Source organism: Ambystoma mexicanum, chromosome 2p, assembly GCF_040938575.1.
Source record: "Ambystoma mexicanum isolate Mex_15411 chromosome 2p, UKY_AmexF1_1, whole genome shotgun sequence".
NCBI classification, from domain to species: Eukaryota; Metazoa; Chordata; class Amphibia; order Caudata; family Ambystomatidae; genus Ambystoma; species Ambystoma mexicanum.
In genome coordinates, this window is record NC_090923.1 from 1,224,129,550 (window position 1) to 1,224,148,787 (window position 19,238).

General features: G+C 46.8%; 1 protein-coding gene across 1 annotated transcript in view; it reads left to right on the plus strand.

The window, feature by feature from the left end:
* The window catches only part of UBA1 (ubiquitin like modifier activating enzyme 1), a gene marked incomplete in the record, with an annotated part of 790,705 nt that overhangs the window by 653,693 nt on the left and 117,774 nt on the right, over nt 1-19,238 (plus strand). The window contains 3 exon segments of the mRNA XM_069645505.1: nt 6,593-6,681; nt 6,843-6,935; nt 7,500-7,691. Coding sequence (XP_069501606.1) covers nt 6,593-6,681; nt 6,843-6,935; nt 7,500-7,691 — 374 coding nt within the window.

Genomic DNA, 19,238 nt, shown 5'->3' on the forward strand with positions numbered 1-19,238 from the left:
AAGGATCACTCGACGCCTCCTCGAGGAACTCTGCTATTCCAGGTACATTGAGGTGGTAGAAACATTTTAAAGGGAATAAGACTCATTGAACAATATATGGACTGGGCTTGTGATATATCTTTCTTACAGGTTGCCCAGGTGGGGGGGACGGAGGGGGGAAATCTCGACACAGAACTGTGTCTAGTGGTAGGGACCAGTATTCTGCCAATTGTTCTAACCAACTGCTTTCCATCCTATGTCTATTGTTTGTTACCTTTATTAATTGATTTGTGTGACATTTGACCAGAGTACAGTTGATGCACTTTAATGGAATATGATAATTGTGGTACCACTCAGAACTGTATATATTTGCCGTTGTAGATTTACTGAGCACAAAGTGAGTTATTGTGATTGTGTATATGACCTTGAACCTTAATTATATAAAGACTGTTTTAACAAATAGTGTGTGGACATTCCTTTGTGGTTGCTTGGGGACTAACTTAGAAGCAGCCTGCATCACCTCCTGAGAAGCTAGGCCTTCATTGCTCAACTATGTTATCAATAATAGAGAATCGTGGCTGGGGTCCTCTGTGCCTCTCCCCTGCCATATAGAAAGCAGGAGTACAGACACCCCCTCCAGTCTTTACACTGTAAAGTCCGAGCATACTTACCTCTTATTGTAGAGTTGCTTGCATCTTCTACTACTCGCAAGCCTAAACAGCTTGTGGCCCTACAATGATTCTTCTTTTATTCAAAGACTTCTAAAACATTGTGCAAATACCTTTTCTTACCTACCAGAAGTGCTTCAGCTCATATAAGACTTTTGGCCATTGGCTTTGGCTTAACCTGTTATACTGAGTTACTCTGCTTAGGGGATCCAAAAGTATTTGCCTGCTTAAGAATATTTGTGGTATCTTGTTTGTTCTAATAACCTTTTCATTTGACCAAATACTAAGATTATTCTAAATGCAATAGTAAGATATTAATGTCCCCAGCACTCTAATTATTGAAGTCACCTGAGGGTGTAGGGTGTGACTGTGGGCCATCCCAAAAGGGTCTTTACTGATTTAGAAACTAAGTGTATAATTTTGGAGTGTATTTGAGTGTTGCTTTTATATTGCTCCCTTCTGAAGGAGGCTTATTCTAACTGACAAATGTAGTAATTGTTTATTCAAGAAACCTTGTGTGTAAGTGTTTATTTGAATACTTGTCACTGAATATCTGTGTAACTCCCCCACAGCTCACATTGATCCCTTTTGAGATAGCCTGGCTGCTCAACATGCTACCTACCTGTGTAGTATAAGCTTATACCAAAGGTTGGGGGTACTGCATACAATCTTGCCGAACACTGCCATCAGCCATTAATTGTAGACAGGGTAACATAAAAATGTTACATGAAAAACTAGACAAAGGGGATACGAAGTAACCCCTCCAGCACCCTATTGTAAGATAGTGTGTGCTGGGTGTACAAAGTAGTGTACATTTCACTTTACTGCTCTTGGAAACAATAGTTTAACCAAGAGAAGGTATTTAAACCTTTGGGAAAATCTGAAAGACTTCCCTGTGCCACTGCACTGAAGGTGCTGTGTGTCACAATATAAAAAGATGCCTGTGGACTTTGTCAGACTCTGGAGAATAGCTCGGGAACAACGTGCTTGCCTTGGAAGCAAGACGACACAGTGCACCACAGGTTCGATCCCCGGGTCTACGCTTAGAAACCTCTGGGTATTAAGCACGTTATAAATAACCTATCCTATCAAAACCAAAAGAAGGTGTTCAAATCAAATAAAAATACATGAGTGGGGAAAAAGGTCTAGCTCTCTCCAGGTTAGAAATTAAAAGTCCTAACGTTCAGCAAAAAAAAGCTGGGGGTCTCGAATGTAGAAGGCAATTAGCACTATTCTGAGAATTCTCCCCAACAACCGACAATCCCCGGTCTAACACTGGGAATATTCACGAGCATGTAAATCCATGCCAGACCCATGCTGGAGAACAGTTACAGGTAAGTAACTTGTTCCTTAGTCAGCAAAACCACATTAGATGGTCTTTTTGGAGGGGAAGGGGTTGGTTAGTCATACAGTAGCAGAGCTAAATGTTCTAGAGACACTTTCCTGGCAAACTAACATTTTTAAAGTCCAATCTCTATGCACAAATCAGTTTGGAGTGGATTAAAAGTCTTAAGAAGCAGCAGACCACACCAAAAGTTACTTAGGATACTTTGTCTCTAGGAAAAGATACTTGAGGGGTTAATGCAACAATGGAGAGCTTGCAAAAGGACTTGCTAAACGGACACAAGCTGGAAGCCTGCGGGTCATAGGTGAGAGTGGACACCTCCATGCACTCCAACACTCTGGGGCAACTTCTCGGTTCAAGGTAAGCAATACCTTTCACCCCACAGTACCTTCAGTTAAAAGACATGCTCTTAGCTGGATTCTTCTCTGTGCAGCAGTGACTCACCCGGTCTCCCGATTCCTCGGTCTGGTGATGAAAGGAAGGACTCTGGTCTCGGCAGCAGTCTCGTTATCGGCTCATATTGTCCCCATATATATTTATATGGTGGCCATACATAATGTCGCCAGGAAAGGGTTGTGGCAACATTATATATGGTCACCATATATGGGGGCAAGGGGAGCAGGGATGTCCCCTACATGTTCCATGTAGTAATGTTGCTGCACAAATTTGCAATTTCTTTCAGCAACTTTTTTGCCCTGTGTCATTTTTGTGGGGACATTATCTCATGGAACAACTTGCATCCAAAGAGGACCCTAAGCATAGATTTTTTCAGTCTCCCTGGTCAGTCTGTGGTTTTGGTGCCTTTTTCTCAGCACCAACAAAGGGCGGTGTTCGCCCGGTTGATCTTAGATTCCTGGAGTTCTGCACTGTGGTGAGGGTGTTAGGCAAAGTTTGTATGCACTACACACAACTCTGACTACAGGTATAGGAAACCCAACCTTTGGTATAAGCTTGTACTACACAGGGTTGGTAGCGTTTTGAGCAGCCAGGCTCCTCTCAAGAGGGGTCAATGTGAGCTGTAGGGGAGTTACGCAGAGATTCACAGTGACTAGTAGTCAGAAACTTACACCCAAGTATTCTTGAATAAACCTTTATTAATGTATCAATCAGTTAGAATAAGCCTTCTTCAGAAGGGAGCAATATAAAAGTAACACACAAATGCACTTCAATACTGCACATTCAAGTTTCTAAACCAGTAAAGACCCTTTTGGGATGGCCCACAGACACAACCTACACCCTTAGGTGACTTCAATAGCTAGGATGCTGGGGACATTAACATCTTACTCTTTGCATTTGGAATACTCTCAGAAGTTAGTAGAAGGAAAAGGTTATTAGAACAACAAGAGACCACAAATATTCTTAAACGGGCAAATACTTTTGGATCCCCTAAGAAGAGTCATTCAGTACAACAGGCTAAGCAAAAGTCAATGGGCAAAAGTCTTATATAGGATGAAGCACTTTTGGTAGTTAAGTAGAAAGGTCTTTGCACAATGTTTTAGAAGTCTTTGAAGAAAAGAATCGAATGTAGGGCCAGACGCTGATTAGACTTGTGAGTAGTAGAAGATGCAAGCAACTCTACAGTAAGAGGTAAGTTCTCTCAGACTTCACAGTACCTTGTTATTGAAGAAAAAGTGCAGCAGATGATTTCTGTTCCTGTGGAGCTCTGCAGATCTCACTGTTCCTGGGCCTCTGTCGTGGGGACAAGAGGGAGGACTTCTGGGGACTCGTGCACTGCAATCTGACGGTCACCGCTCGCAACCGGCAATCTTCAAATCGGTGGCTGTTCAGTGTTTAAGCTCCTCGCGTCTACCGCAAATAGCAACACTGCAGTTCCTGGCTGTCGATCGACTTTCCTTGATTCTGGGGTCCCGCACTCTGTTGAGGGGCCTCAGGCTCAGTCGGTCCTGCTTCCTGGAGCTCTAGGCCAGCTTAAAAGCAACGCACACAATCTGGTGTTCCTCTCCCTGGCTATACAGTATCCAGCAGCAACTCTGGAAATTGAACGAGCTACGAGATGGATGTCCAGGTGGCTTACTTTGGAGTTGATTAGTCCCACCAACTCAAGGGAGATGTCGTCCTTGCAGGGGCTTCTCTGTCGATAGAAATCTGGAGTTTCAGCACAGCTGCAGGGCTTCACCGGGCAAACCAACGGTCCAGGAATTGCATCAGCCGTCCTCTTCCAGCTCGTCTTCAGTTCTTTCGTTCCAGTGGTCGACTCTGCTTTCCAGTTCAGGAGACTCGCCTTTCAGTTTTCTCCCATTCATTACAGCCTAACGGCCACTCACCCAGCGGGGTGGCTGTCCTTCCCGGACAGTCAGCCAGCCAATCAAGCCAGAGTGCATTTGGGGGTCTCCTAGTAGACAGTTTTGGGCACCTCCCTCACTTCCTGCCCAGACACTCGACGCCAGAGGCGGTCTTCAGTCCTGAAGCCCACCAAAGGCATGGAAACCAAGGGACCAAACCTGGTTTGGCGCACAGAGACCAACACTAGAAGGACCTTTGGCTAAAAAAGGCTAAAAACGACCGGGACCTGTTTAAACAAAAAGGGCTTAAGGCGCCATCTTGAAAAACATGGCTCCTGCGATTTTTAGCTACCGGTGTTCGCGGTCGGGAAAAATCATAGTAGTTTGTTGTAAAACCACTGCCCACCAGCCATTTCGGTAGTAAAGGGTAGCATTTCACTGCTACATACGTTTCTAGACTCCGGGGATGCTAGGTAACCCCTCCAGCACTCTATAGGAAGATGGTGTGTGCTGGGTCTAGGAATTTAAAAAGACTAGGAAAGTCAATTTAACCTTACATTCTCTGCAAAACAGTAGTTTATCCCAGAGAAGGTATTAAAGTCCTCAAAATTCAGCAAAGTTGCTGGGGGTCTCTAAGGTGAAGGGAATAAGCACATTTTTGAGAATTCTCCCTAACGACGCACACCTTCCCGAAAGTCTACTGCGTCGACAGGGATTCCAGGGAAGTGTCCAGAGTCGGCCAAGCAGTGCTGTGCAACGTGTTAGCTTGAAGGTGAGCCTGGTGAGGAGGTAAGAGATTGCTTCTGTTGAGCTTTGCCACCACCTGTGGTTGTGCAAGTATGTACTGCTATGCATTCTTTATTCATGAGCATGTGAATCCTTGCCAGACCCCATGCTGGAGAAGGAACAAGTTACTTACCTGTAACTGTTCTCCACATTGGGTCTGGTATGGATTCCCATGCAAACCCACCCGCCTGCTCCTCTGCTGCTCGTCTCTTGGTCCTACTGCCACTTTACGTGCTTCCAAATCTGAAGATGGCTGCCAGAGGGGCCTGGATAGAGGGCAGTGATTGGCTAGGGGCAGTATGACCCAGAGCTCCGTGTTTGGTTTATAGGAGAAAGACAGTTTAGAAACTAAACCAACGTTTTTTTTTTTTACCGAGGATTCCCAGCTTGACTTGAATTCATGTCAGACCCATGCTAGAGAACAACAGTTACAGGTAAGTCACTTGTTCCTTTAATTCTGTTTCAGCGCACACTGCTTTGCAATCTCGCTCAGAAGTTTACAGAAAGGGGTGGGTGGCTGTCCAATCAAGACAGCCAACCCCCAGTGGGCACTAATTCCATTCAGGTACTCTGGCAGACAAAGAACATGGGGGAGGGGAGGACTCCTCCCTCACTTCCTGCCTGCCCAGACACACTGGAACCTAGGCTGGAACACCCAAGGGTTCCCGCCAAAGGCAAGGCACACACAGGCCTCCCCCTCCCAGAATGGTGGTAGGGGGGGGGGTAACAAAGAACCACCATGCTTGTAATGGCGGAAAAAAGAAGGGAGACCCCAAGTTGGTACTTGGGTGCCCCTAATAGGCACTACCGAGGCTATGGACATAGCCTGCGGTATAAATATTACACAATAGTTAATACAACATGTCCACTACCACCAGCCATAACTAGGAGATTGTCTATGTGACTAGAAAGTCACAGGAGCAGAGAGAAGGGGGATACTGGGTATCCCTTTGGCACTCCACTTAAGGTGGTGTGTGTGCGTGCGCCATTCCAACTATAAAGTTTTAGAAGACATACTAAGGATCTAGCCTTAAGAACTTTAGTTACTCTAGAATAAAGAGAAGAATCTCAAAGGAGAACCATAAGATTACCCAGCAGCACTGCCCTTAAGTGCTGTGTGCTGCAATAGTACAGATGCCTTTTTAAGAGTTATGGAGAAAATGCACTTGTTTGTATAGGTACAATTACAAAGAATAGAGTTCCAAAAGACAGTACATAAGAATGAATGAGTAGGAAACAAAAGCTAGACTCATTCAGGGTTAAAGAACAAGATCCAGAAGTCCAGCAAAAAGCCATCCGCCCCACCTCCACACACCCCTTGATGAAGGGTCCCGGACCCACCAGCAAACATTTCATTTTATTGGAAGGGGGAGCCTTCTCCCAAGAACAAAATTGTATTGCCTTTGGAATCGCGGCCTCCTGAGCAGTGTTTCTCAGAATTATCCACTCTAGGGAAATCTCTCTCCTAGTAAGTAATCTTGAAAACATTATCACCTAGTATCCCGCTGTTATCCTGTTTGCAATTGTTTAGAACCATGATTTGTAACCTTTTGTTTTCATTCCAATTCCAGATGATAGTAGATTGGAAGAGCTGAAAAACGCACTCCCAAAGCCTGACAAGGTGGCTCCCTTCAAAATGTTTCCCATAGACTTTGAAAAGGTGAGAAAGTGTGTCCACACTTAAGGATATTGAAAGTATCAATGTACTACATTACATTGATGCTTGAATGTACTTATTGAGGCAGGATATTGATTGATTGATACATACATATCCATTTAAAGCTGAACTCTCTGAAGTCTACTTTTTTGTTTCTATTCCAGGACGATGACACCAACTACCACATGGATTTTATTGTTGCCGCATCCAACCTTCGGGCTGAAAACTATGATATTCCTGCAGCAGATCGGCATAAGGTAATGTTTGTTCAGGAAACTACTTTTTCGAGGGTTGATAGAGTGGTGCTGCGGTGGATCTACAAATTGTTAACAACATGTTAAGACAGCACTGGTAATTGCTAAATCAGAAGATCAACCAATCTACTTTTTTGTGGTGGAACTATGTACCACTTCTAGCAAAGATGGGAGGGTGGGCACAGTTGGGTCCGTAGCAGCGATGGTTGAAAAGTAAATATAAAGAATGGCAGTCAGCATGGGGACAAGGACGGAGAATTGGCAGAGGCTTCATGGGGTCGTATTCAGTTTTTCTGCTCACTTCAGTTTCATAGAGCAATATTTTTAAACTCATTCCTTTTTTAAATTGGCAGTGTGACCAAGCACAGAGACTGAATGGCAGTGTTAATAAAAACCTGGTGCTTGCAGGCTGCTGTACATCAGTAGCATAATCCATGTGCTTTGGTTGCGTTGATCTGGCTCTGCAAGATCAGGCCTTGAATACTGATGCCTGAATATAGTTGGGCCAATGCAAATCAGTGACTCACATTGACGGTGTCTAACTTTCTCCTTCATCCCCCCCCCTAGAGTAAGCTGATTGCTGGAAAGATCATCCCAGCCATCGCCACTACCACAGCATCTGTTGTGGGGCTGGTCTGCCTGGAGCTTTACAAAATTGTGCAGGGGCACAAGAAGATCGAGTCATTCAAGAATGGTTTCATGAACCTTGCGCTGCCCTTTTTTGCCTTTTCCGAGCCCATTTCTGCACCAAAAAACAAGGTGAGTTTCATGTGCTTACTGTGTAGATGAAGAGGCTATGCAAACAATTTGTATTTGTCCTTGTGGGGGGTCATGTGGCTGTGTTAATATGGATTTCCAAAATCTACCCTGGGGGGATTTCGTGAGGTCAACTTTATTATGGTGGACAGGAAAGACACTAAAGTCTTACCAAACCAAAAAATAGGGAGCAGATTGGACAAGGCTTAGATTCAGGAGTGCTGTGAGAATGGTCTAGGGCTAAAACGAGACTCGGACAGCACCACAAGAATTCCAGTTAGACCGAGAAGTACAAAATTACACAATGATTTTAGGCCTTTCAAAAGTACACAGTAAGCAATTAAACTCAGGAAAGTATGATCACACAACTTCTATCAAACACATAAGCACCCACAATTGGGTGTTCTGGCTGTAAGATCTTCCCTTTACCTTAAACACAGTTCAGTAATAAAGTGCATAAGCAAGACTTTCAATAACTGTACAGTAAGTGAGTGAATAGAGAAAAATACAGTTGATTTTAAAACCAGTAAAAGTTAAGTAATCCGGTTAGGCCTTTGTGCACTATAGTGACTAGTTCCAAAAGCTTTGCAGTTCAGGTTGCTTTATTATTGTATTGAGCAATGCTAGTGGTTGCAATAAAGTTCAGGAAAGTGTCTCAATCCCACCACCTATGGGTAAGGCCCAGGCGAGGATCATTGACTTAGACCTCCACCGATCTACGTCAGGAATGAAATGGACATATAACTTCATGCCCATTTCCCCCAATGGAAGAGGTGGGTGGCCAAAACAGGTATGTACACACTCACCCCTTCCTTACTCAGATTTTCCCAGATACCATTTTAGGGATTCTGGAATCCAATGGGGGCCACTTACTTGTCTTTAAAATGCTGGGAAACTACTGTTTTAAATAAGTAGTGTAACTTTAATTTCATTATATAAATAGTGATCAAGCATTCTTCACCACTTCACAAGGTGCGTTGGGGCCTACTGCGGCTTCCGCGTGCTGCAGGGTCCTTTGTGGTCTTTTCCCGCATGCCTACAGGCTCGGATTTGACCAAGAAGAGGGAAGAATTTCCCTGACTCCGCCATCTGGTGCAGATCCCAATACTGACCCGATTTGGGCACCACAGGCATTGGAGAACTTGGGGAGTATGTATGCTCCTCTTCTGTTTCAACCACTATACGTCGAAGATGTGATATGTCAAGGAAGGGGACCAGGTGTTAAAAAGATTTTTTTTTTTTTTTGGAGCAAACTTTAACCCATATTTATTTTCTTGTTAGGTGCTTATATAGGCAGTAAATACTGTTTCAAAGCGACCACAGTGCAACAGGGAGAGGACAAGGGGATGTGAGAACAATTTTAATACATAACAAAATACTAAATACAGTGTGGGTGTAGGAAGAACCTACTATGCCTTGTGTGTTCATAATGTGCAAATGCAGAAGGGAGGGGGAATGGAATAGGTGCTGTGGTGCTCATGGGTGAGCAACAGGTGAGGTGCAATGTAAGGAAAGTGCAAGCCTTCAGGGTTGCGGGTAAGCCGAGGCAAGTTCTGAAGATGGACAGAAGCTGGGGTGAGTCAGTGTGGGAGGTCAGGGCTCCTAGGATGCATAAGGGCCCTGAACACCAAACAAGCAACTGTGATATTAGCAGAGTGGGGCGAGGGGAAAGTCTTAAATTCCAGAAGCTCCTCAAGAAAGTCCTGCTCAAGACGAAGGGGAGGCTGTTCCAAAGAAGGGGAGCCAGCTGAGGAAAGAGATCGACCTCCTGCCCTGTTTAGCGAAACGCTTTACACAGAGTTGGTGCTAGAGTCTAGAGGGAGTATTTATAAGAGTTGCAGATAGTGTGGTCCCCGGCCCCAAACAGCCTTGTGGATGATGGAGGGATTTGAATTTAATCACTGAACCAACAGGGTGACGGTGAAAACTTTTTAGGGCAGGAGAGATGCAGTCCCTGAGGCCAAGGAGAAGTCTTGCTTCCTTATTCTGGATTTCCTGCAGAGTTTGCAGAGTGAAAGAAGGAAAATTCATGAGGAAGCTATTGCAATAGTCCAGTTTAGAGAGAACCAGGGCTCGGGTAACATTGAAATTCTGGGGGAATGTGAGAAAAGGTACAATTCCTTTGAGCAGTAAAAGTTGAAAGTGGGACTTCTTGGCAGTGTGCTGAGTGTGAGGGAGAGACAGTAGTTGAAGATATCTCCAAGCTAAGGAGCACATGGGGGAAGGCCAAAGTGAAGGGAAGAAGTCTGGAGTAGGGGTCCCAATGGGAAGGATCTCTGTTTTTCTGGCATTGAGGCAGAGATCATTGGAAGTGCACCGGGCCTGGATGGCACTCCCTATGTACACCTGAATATATTTTTTGTTTTTGGGGGGTGGGAGGGTGGCGGGGGTGCCTTCAGATAACACTCTGTGGCATTTTGTTATGGGGAAGCTGATCACTCCTTCAGACTAGAAATACTGGGCAACTGTTTCCCTTTTGTCACGTTACCTTTCCGGTAACTTTTTAGCAGTACACACAGCATCTAACAATGCAGTGCAGTTGGGGATACTTTTGTATCATCCTAGTATTTTACTGTTGGGATTTTTGGTTACTTTTATATATGCCTAAGACAAGCTGGTGGAAGCATTTAACTTTTTACCATGTTTGCGTTGACTGTTTGAATGGTGCAGATCCTTACCATTTGTGTGGTTGGATTTTGGGTAGGAAAGCTCTTTCAGCCATTAATTCTGATCAGCGTTAGTCTGAGAAATTCTGGGCTTTATCAATGGATTGAAGACTCCTGAGGAGGCCTTTGTTAGAAAAGATTTCGCTTTACTCCAACTTTCCTTCCATCTTTATGGAACCCCCAAACTTTTCGTTTTAATTTTTGATTCTGACCTGTACTTTTTGCAGTGCAGTGAAGCCTTAAGCTTCACTACACTGGCTTTTGCTCATATGTTATGAGGAAACTGACATGTCCTTTAGGCTGTGTTAGTGAGAATTCTCATAAATGTGCTAATTCCCTTCACCTTAGAGACCCCCAGCAATTTTGCTCGATTTTGAGGACTTCGTTTTTTTTCCCTTGAGTGTGAGCCTTTTTTCCCCACTCATGTATTTTGATGTGTTTTCCTCGTGTTCTTTGATTATGGAGTTTTAGACCACTCCCTAGGCACCCCCTCCTTTCATGTGCGTCACACAGCACCCTCAGTGCAGTGGCACGAGGAAGCTTTTTTAGGCTGTCGCAAGGTTTAAATACCTTCTCTGGGATAAACTACTTTTTTCCAGAGAATGTAAAGTTAAATTGACTTTACTAGTCTTTTTATATTCCTAGCCCCAGCACACACTATCTTCCAATAGAGTGCTGCAGGGGTTACCTAGTATCCCCTATGTCTAGAAACTCATGCAGCAGTCAAATGCTACCCTTTCCTCGCGAAATGGCTGGTGGCAGTGGTTTTACAACGAACTACCATGATTTTTTCCCAACCGCGAACACAGGTAGCGAACACCGGTAGCCTTAAATCGCGGGAGCCATGTTTTTCAAGATGGCTTCTGAGCCTCCTTTGTTTAAACGGGTCCCGGTCTTCTTTTTCCGCCATTTCTTTTTTAAAAGGTCCTTCTAGAGTTTCTCTGCGCACCAAAACAGGTTTCGTCCCTTTGTTCCATCGCCTTTGGCGGGCTTCAGGACTGAAGACTGCCTCTGTCGCCCGAGTTTCTGGGGTGGGCAGAATGTGAGGGAGGCGCCCGAAACCTCCCTTTGCTTAGTCTCCTAGGAGACCGAAATGCACTCTGGCGTGATTGGCTGACTGTCCGGCAAGGACAGCCACCCTGCTGGGTGAGTGGCAGCTAGGCTGGAATGAATGGGAGAGAAGTGAATAAAAGGCGAGTCTCTTGGCTTGGAAGGCAGAGTCGACCACTGGAATGAAACAACCGAAGATGAGCTGGAAGAGGACGGCTGCTACAACTCCTTGACGGTTCGTTTGCTCGGTGAAGCCCTGCTGCAGGTCTGAATCACCAAGTTCATCTCGACAGAGAAGCCCTTCAAGGATGACTCCCCCCCCTTTTGAGTTGGTGGGACCAATAAACTCGTAAGCCACCTGCACACCATTCTGGGAGCTGGTTGCATTTTCCTCAGAGTGCTGCAGGAAACCAAATAGCCAGGGAGAAGGACACCAATTTGTGTGCTTGAAGACCGCTACCGGAATTGAAGAACCACTTTGCCAGCTTTGTGACAAGTCCCCGTGCAGTGCAAGAGTCCTCCCTCTTGTTCTCACAACTGAGGCTCAGGAACAGCAAAATCTGCAGGAACTGCCAGGAACGGAAGTCTTCGGCTGCATATTTTTTTTCAATATAAGGTACTGAGACAACCCGACCGAGAGAACTTGCCTCTCACTGCGAAAGTGCGTGAAACTTTGGCAACTTGCAGGCCTAGTCCAATTGTGACCCGACATTTGAATCTTTCTTCTATGAACTGCTTCTGAGAACCATGGCAAAGACTTTTCCGTTTAAATACCAGAACTGTTTTTACTTATACAACACTCTAGCCCATTGACTTTGGCCTACCTATTGCATTGGAACAACTCCTCTGGTGAACTCAAACTATTTGCACTGTTTAAGAGTAACTCTATTTTCTGATGTTAATCTGCTTAGAATCGCATGCTGTGCATAGGTCCGACATCCAGTGGTCACTGCGGAGTATTGCATTTTGTTTTTCGTAGTCGAAAAAGGGGACGTCGACAAGGCGTGTCTAACACTATCCCTATAGTGACGTGCGTTGTACCCACAATCCCTCACGCGTCGAGGTCCCTCAGATTGTTTATTTCCGCCCAGCTTCTGGTCGCCTTACGCGGAGCTCCTAGAGAGACATTGCTTACTACGGACCTCGGTCCTTAATTATACTTATTATATTGTTAAAGATTCCCTCCCCTCGACGTTAGCTGTGAAGCTGTTTCTCCGCCGAGCAAGTTTTCGACGGAGGGGAAGAGACGGAGGAGATCCTTCGGCGCTGCCGAACACGTGGCCTGGCCTCGCCGGCCAACATACAGTAGAGAGAGTGGGGGTTCGAACTTTTATCTTCTCTTTGAGAATGTCTTTCTTTCTCCCCTATCTTTCCCTTGGGGTTGTTATCACCAGTTATTATTGCCTCAGCTATGGAGAGGACACCTTTTAAGTTTTGCCCTCGCTGTAGGGGCAAATACACTTGGAAGGACAAACACAAGCTCTGTAATCGTTGCTTGCCCCTCGTTCATAAGGAGGACAGCTGCGCGGCCTGTAAGCTCTTGGAACCAAGAACTCTTAAAGATTGCAAAGTTAAGAGGTGGGCGGACTACGCTATGTTGAAGTCAGTTTCCTCACCTGCCGCAGCTGTTACAGAAAGTGACGAGGAGGGTGATAACTCGACGTCCGTTACGGAAGTCATTAACCCCCAGAAGGAGCGCTCGCGCTCCTCGACGTCCGTCCCCGGCCCCGACGGACTCGGCTCACGCCCTGCTTATGGGGATGAACACCCCCGCGACAAGGACGCACATAGACCCCATAGGCCTAAGCACACAACCCACGGCTCTTCTTCGTCGAAGACGAAGGATCCATCAGCGCAGAAGGGGACGCAGGGCACTCCGGCGTCTACCTCAGACCGTAAGGGTCTCAAGCCCCACCCACAAACACAGCCGCGACCAGCGATTGGGCTTTCATCAAACACGGGCGCTACCTCAAAATCATCCGACGTAACGCTCCATAGAGCGGCCGTCGAGGAACAACGTGTAACGCAGGCAACGTCGACACCAGAGCCCTCTACTGACAAACTCGTTGTCGAGAGCCTGGCGAGAATTGTTTCCGAAGACAAACGTAAGCGGACGACGAAACAAACGTCGAATACCGCACAAAAAGCTATGGAAACGCCGAAAAAGCACAAGAGTAGGCAGGAACTGCCCCCTTCATCTAAGGGCACTTCTGAACTACCGGAGGGCTTTTCAGAGGGCGACGGAAACCTTTCTTCGACGTTGTGGGAGTGCTCTAAGCGTTTTGAAGGTGAAAACACTGATTTCCCCCCTCTAGACTATTCAGGGGTCCCCCATGAGACCCTTGAAAGACTCCATTCTTGTATGGAGAAAATGCAAAGGTTTTTGGGAAGCCAAAACCCACCCACACCCAAAAGACGAAGAGAATGGCCCCAGGATGACCCTAGGGTCAAGATTCCTAGGCTGTTTCCCCCTTCTACAGACATATATGACCTCACTGAAGAGGAGCAATACTTCCAGGAAGATGAGTGTTTGGGTGGAGAGGAAGAGCATGAGGAAGAGGGGTTTGAAGAAGACCCTTACACTGGTGCAGGAGCTTTTGAAGAAGATACAGCTACCTCGCAGCCCTGGCAATCCCCATCAGTGCAGACTTGGCAATCCCCATCAGTGCACTCAGACCCTGATGTCTTTCACCCTTCTCCTCCCAAGGATTCACCTATTGGAAACACCACTCCCATAGATGACCAACCTTCACTTAATGCACTATTGCGCAAGGCAGCAGCGCATTTTGAAATAGACACTGGGGAGACTCTTCCTGACATAGACTTTGCAGAGAAAGTTATTAAAGAAAAAGCCCCTGTTAGTCAGTCTATTCCGCTCCTGGCTTCTATAAAGAGAAGAATAACTCCTTCCCTTTCCAATCCTGCCTTAGTCAGAGGGGTCAACCCTCGGATAGAAAAGCTCTTCAGCCCTTCGTCCTCTGACCCTTTGTACATCAGAGGACATTCTATTCCGGACTCCCTCGTAGTTACTAATACAAGAAAGAGAGCGGGGGTACCACTATCCACTAGTGAGGCACCACCTGACAAAGAGGGCAAGAAGCTCTATGCACTTGGGAAGAGAATCACGACGTCCGCCGCCTTCTCAACTAGGATTGCAAATAACAATTCCCTACTAGCTAGCTACGCAGATGCACAGTGGAGCAAGCTGCGCAGCGAAGCAGAGGACGCACCAGAACCCCTGCGTTCACGCCTGTTAGCTATAATCTCAGAGGGAACTCTTGTAAACCAGGGCATCGTAAAGAACTCCTTAGATGCCGCAGAGACGGCTGGCCGTTCCCTGGTTCAGGGAATACTTCTCAAACGCCATGTCTGGCTGCGCAATTCAGGATTTAAGCCGGAAACCCAGGCTTCCCTGATAAATAAGCCCATAGAACAAACACATCTGTTTGGGAAAGCAGTTGATGAGGCCCTAGAACATGCGAAGAAAGAGTTTGATACCATCAAGACTCTTGACCAAATTTCTAGGCCCCCTAACAGACGCGGCTATGGCAATAGACGCTCCTTTCGTGGCCAACGCCAGCAGCAAAACCAACAGCAATTTTACTCTGCTACCAACTGGCCCTCTAACCAGGGTAACAACACCCAGTTCAGTCAAAGAGGCCAACGCCGTGGCAGAGAAAGAGGTCGCGGCTCCAGCCCCAAAGGTTCCACGCCCAATACCAACAAATGACCCGAAGATTCGGGTCCCCTCCCATGCATCACCGGTCGGGGGCCGGCTAACATTGTTCCTTTCAGCATGGGAGGGAATATCGTCAGACCGCTGGGTATTATCCACCATAGCCCACGGATACTGCATCGAATTCAATGGTTCCCCGAAGTACAGACCCCCACGGAACCGACGCACGACACCGGAACACCTCACCATTCTTCAAGAAGTAGAAGAGCTACTGAAAAAAGAAGCTATAGAGGCTGTCCCCCTATCTCAGGTAACAGAAGGTATTTATTCAGTGTACTTCCTTGTACCCAAAAAGGACTTAACCATGCGTCCTGTATTAGATCTGCGCCCAGCGAGCAAGTTTGTCAAACCCCAAAAGTTTCGTATGGTGACCTTGCAGGAAGTAATCCCACTGTTATCACAAGGGGATTACATGACAACACTAGACATGAAAGATGCATACTTTCATATTTTAATGTTGCCAGCGCACAGAAAATACCTCAGGTTCAAGATGGAGAACAAACACTACCAGTTCAGAGTACTACCCTTCGGGATAGCATCTGCACCAAGGGTATTCACGAAAGTACTGGCAGTGGCAGCGGCCCACCTGCGCAGGTTATCAATCCCGGTATACCCTTACCTCGACGACTGGCTCATGACAGGGGATTCTTACGAAACATGCTTCTCCAATACCCAAAAGACCATAGACCTTTTGTCCCAACTGGGCTTCTCCATCAACGAAAAGAAGTCCAGCTTAGACCCCAGCCAAATCAAACAATTCCTAGGGGCTCTAATTCGAACAAAGGACGGCCTCGTCGTCCCCTCCAACGAGAGGGTCCAAAACATGCTGTTTCAGATCCCCCATTATGTGGCAGGTCGAGAGGTGACGGTACGCAAAGCAATGCGCTTGCTAGGGATGATGGCGTCATGTATTTATTTGGTACCTCACGCGCGCCTGCGCATGCGCCCAATGCAAGAGTGGCTCTACTGCCAGTGGTGTCAGGCCAGCGGAGAATGGGACGATCTAGTGGTGGTCTCGCAGGCCTTGGTTCTCTCGCTACGGTGGTGGACAAAAGAAACCCTGTTATTAGGGAAAACGTTTGCCACACCCGCAGTGGAAGCCACTCTAACCACAGACGCATCCCTTACAGGATGGGGGGCTCACCTATCCCATCAGACTGCTCACGGAGCGTGGACTCAGAGCTTAGCATCCAAGCATATAAACCTGCTGGAACTACTAGCGGTGTTCAAAGCACTGAAAGCCTTTCAGGAACACCTACAAGGAAAGACAGTGATAGTCCTCACAGACAGCACCACAGCCATGTACTACCTCAACAAGCAAGGGGGCACTCACTATCCAGGACTGTCCAAACTGTCCCAGAATATATGGAAGTGGGCTCTCAAACACATGTTCCTACTATCACAACATGTACCAGGGGAACTCAATCTGCTAGCAGACAAACTCAGCAGAGACTTCCCCCTGCCCGAAGAGTACAAATGGCAATTGCACGAAGACATCGTCTTAGACGTCTTCACGCAATGGAGATTCCCGGAAATAGACCTGTTCGCAACTCTGGAGAACTCACAATGCCAAAGTTACGCCTCCAGGTACCCCCAGAACCAGTCCAAGGGGAACGGTCTGTCGATTCAATGATCAGGGAAATTTGTTTACGCCTTTCCCCCCGACTCCCTTTCTCAACAAAGTGGTGCACAAGATGCACCAGGAGCAGCTTACCATGATACTAGTGGCCCCAATTTGGGCCCGGCAGCCATGGTTCGCTCCCTTGATGGAGATGTCCCTATCTCCCCCAGTGAAACTTCCCTGTCCGTACAACATGCTGTCACAGGACAAGGGCAGGACACTGCATCCATGCCCTCAGACCATGAACTTAGCAGCCTGGCTCCTGAGATCATAGAATTTGGACATTTACAACTCCCGCAGAGATGTATGGACATCCTCAGGGAAGCCAGAAAACCTAATACTCGCCACTGCTATTCTAGCAAGTGGAAAAGATTTGTCATCTGATGTAGAGGTAAGAGCATCAACCCGGTTGACTGCTCTCCCACTAACATTGTTCTGTACTTGACCCATTTAATGGATTCAGGTCTAGTGTTCAATTCCATTAAAGTCCACCTAGCGGCACTTTCTGCATACACCACTTCCCAACTTAGTGTTGTGGAGGAAGATACCAGTTATCAAGGCCTTCATGGAGGGGGTAAAGAGAATACACCCTCCGATAGCTAAACCAGCTCCCGGATGGGACTTAAATGTGGTACTTTCTAGACTCATGGGCCCTCCTTTCGAACCCATGCACAAGGCAACTCTTAAGGACCTCACTCTTAAGACTGCTTTCCTAATAGCTATCACCTCCATTAGGAGAAGAAGTGAACTACAGGCTCTTTCTGTACTAGACCCCTTCGTAACAGTTCACAAAGATAAGGTGGTTCTACGCACACACCCAAGGTTTGCACCAAAATTCATCTCGAAATTTCATGTAAACCAGTCAATAGAACTACCAACGTTCTTTCAAAACCCTTCCAGCTTGGGAGAAAAAAGTCTGCATACACTAGATGTACGCAGAGCTGTCATGTTCTACATGGAAAGAACCAGACCACTGAGAAAGCCTAATCAGTTCTTTGTCTCTGTGGCAGCAGGAAGAGAAGGAGATGCAGTTTCAAAGTCCACTATATCTAGATGGATTGTTCAATGCATCACTCTGTTTCTCTCTTGCTAAGAGAGAACTACCCTTCAAGCCAAGAACACATTCCACTCGAGGCACTGGGGCTTCCATAGCGTTCATTGCAAATGTTCCCCTTGAGTCCATCTGCAAAGCGGCTACCTGGAGTTCTGTGCACACCTTTACAAAACACTGTCTAGATGCACACTCTAGATCTGACTCCCAGGTGGGACAGGCAGTATTAAGACCTCTTTTCTCTACTGTTCCTTCTCATAACCCACCGCCAACTCCGGGTACTGCTCGCCAGTCTATGCACAGCATGTGATTCTAAGCAGATTAACAAACATCAGAAGACAATGCATTACTTAACGTAAAAGCATTTCTGATGGTTGTATCTGCTTAGATTCACATGCGCCCATCCTTCCTCCCCGCTCGGATGGAAGGAACATAGACACCTTTTTCTATATTTCTCTTTTCTGTACTCACTCACGTCTAGAAGGCTCCCTCAGGGCAGAAAAATACAAACAGAGGGACCTCGACGCGTGAGGGATTGTGGGTACAACGCACGTCACTATAGGGATAGTGTTACAGACACGCCTTGTCGACGTCCCCTTTTTCGACTACGAAAAACAAAATGCAATACTCCGCAGTGACCACTGGATGTCGGACCTATGCACAGCATGTGAATCTAAGCAGATACAACCATCAGAAATGCTTTTACGGTAAGTAATGCATTGTCATTCGTTTTATTAACTTATGCCTTACTCTCACGTCCCCTCCCCTTTCCTCCATTCTGTATGGATGCCCCTTCCAAGGGACGGGAGACAGAACCTTTTTGACCCTAAAAAAACCTTCCCCTTTAAATTTCGAGGCGCGCTGGGGTGCGTCCCAGGAAGCATGCACTGCCCTGACTCCGCCCTCCGGCGCCACACCCCAGTCCCCTTTTCTGCGTCAAAGGGAACGGGACAAATTCACCAGCGCTCCTGGGTTTGGCTTCGGCCATGTAATTCCACGCATGGATACGTCTTTGTCTTTTTTTTTTTTTTTGTTAATCTATCATTCAGGTACTCGGTCCTCAGGCGTCACAGGCCTCCCCGGCGCATGTCGACTTCTACAGGGTTCAGCAGGTGTCCATCCTGCAACGGGCTCTTCACAACTTCAGACCCCCACGCCCTCTGCCTATGTTGCTTGGCTCAGACCACAGTTGGCAATCCTGTTCAGCGTGTGACTCGCTGTCCTCGAAGGCACTGAAGAACAGATTAGCCGGGTGGCGGGAGCTCTTCCAGAAGTCGCCTCCTGAGGCTCTCAAGAACTTAGTGAAGCATCGAACCAAGCCCAAGGTAGGGCCGATATTTTAAAAACCAGCGCACCCAGTAAGGGAGACTCCTTCCCAGGGACTCTCCCACGCGGGAGGGACCGGCCAGGTCCTTCTACCGGCAGG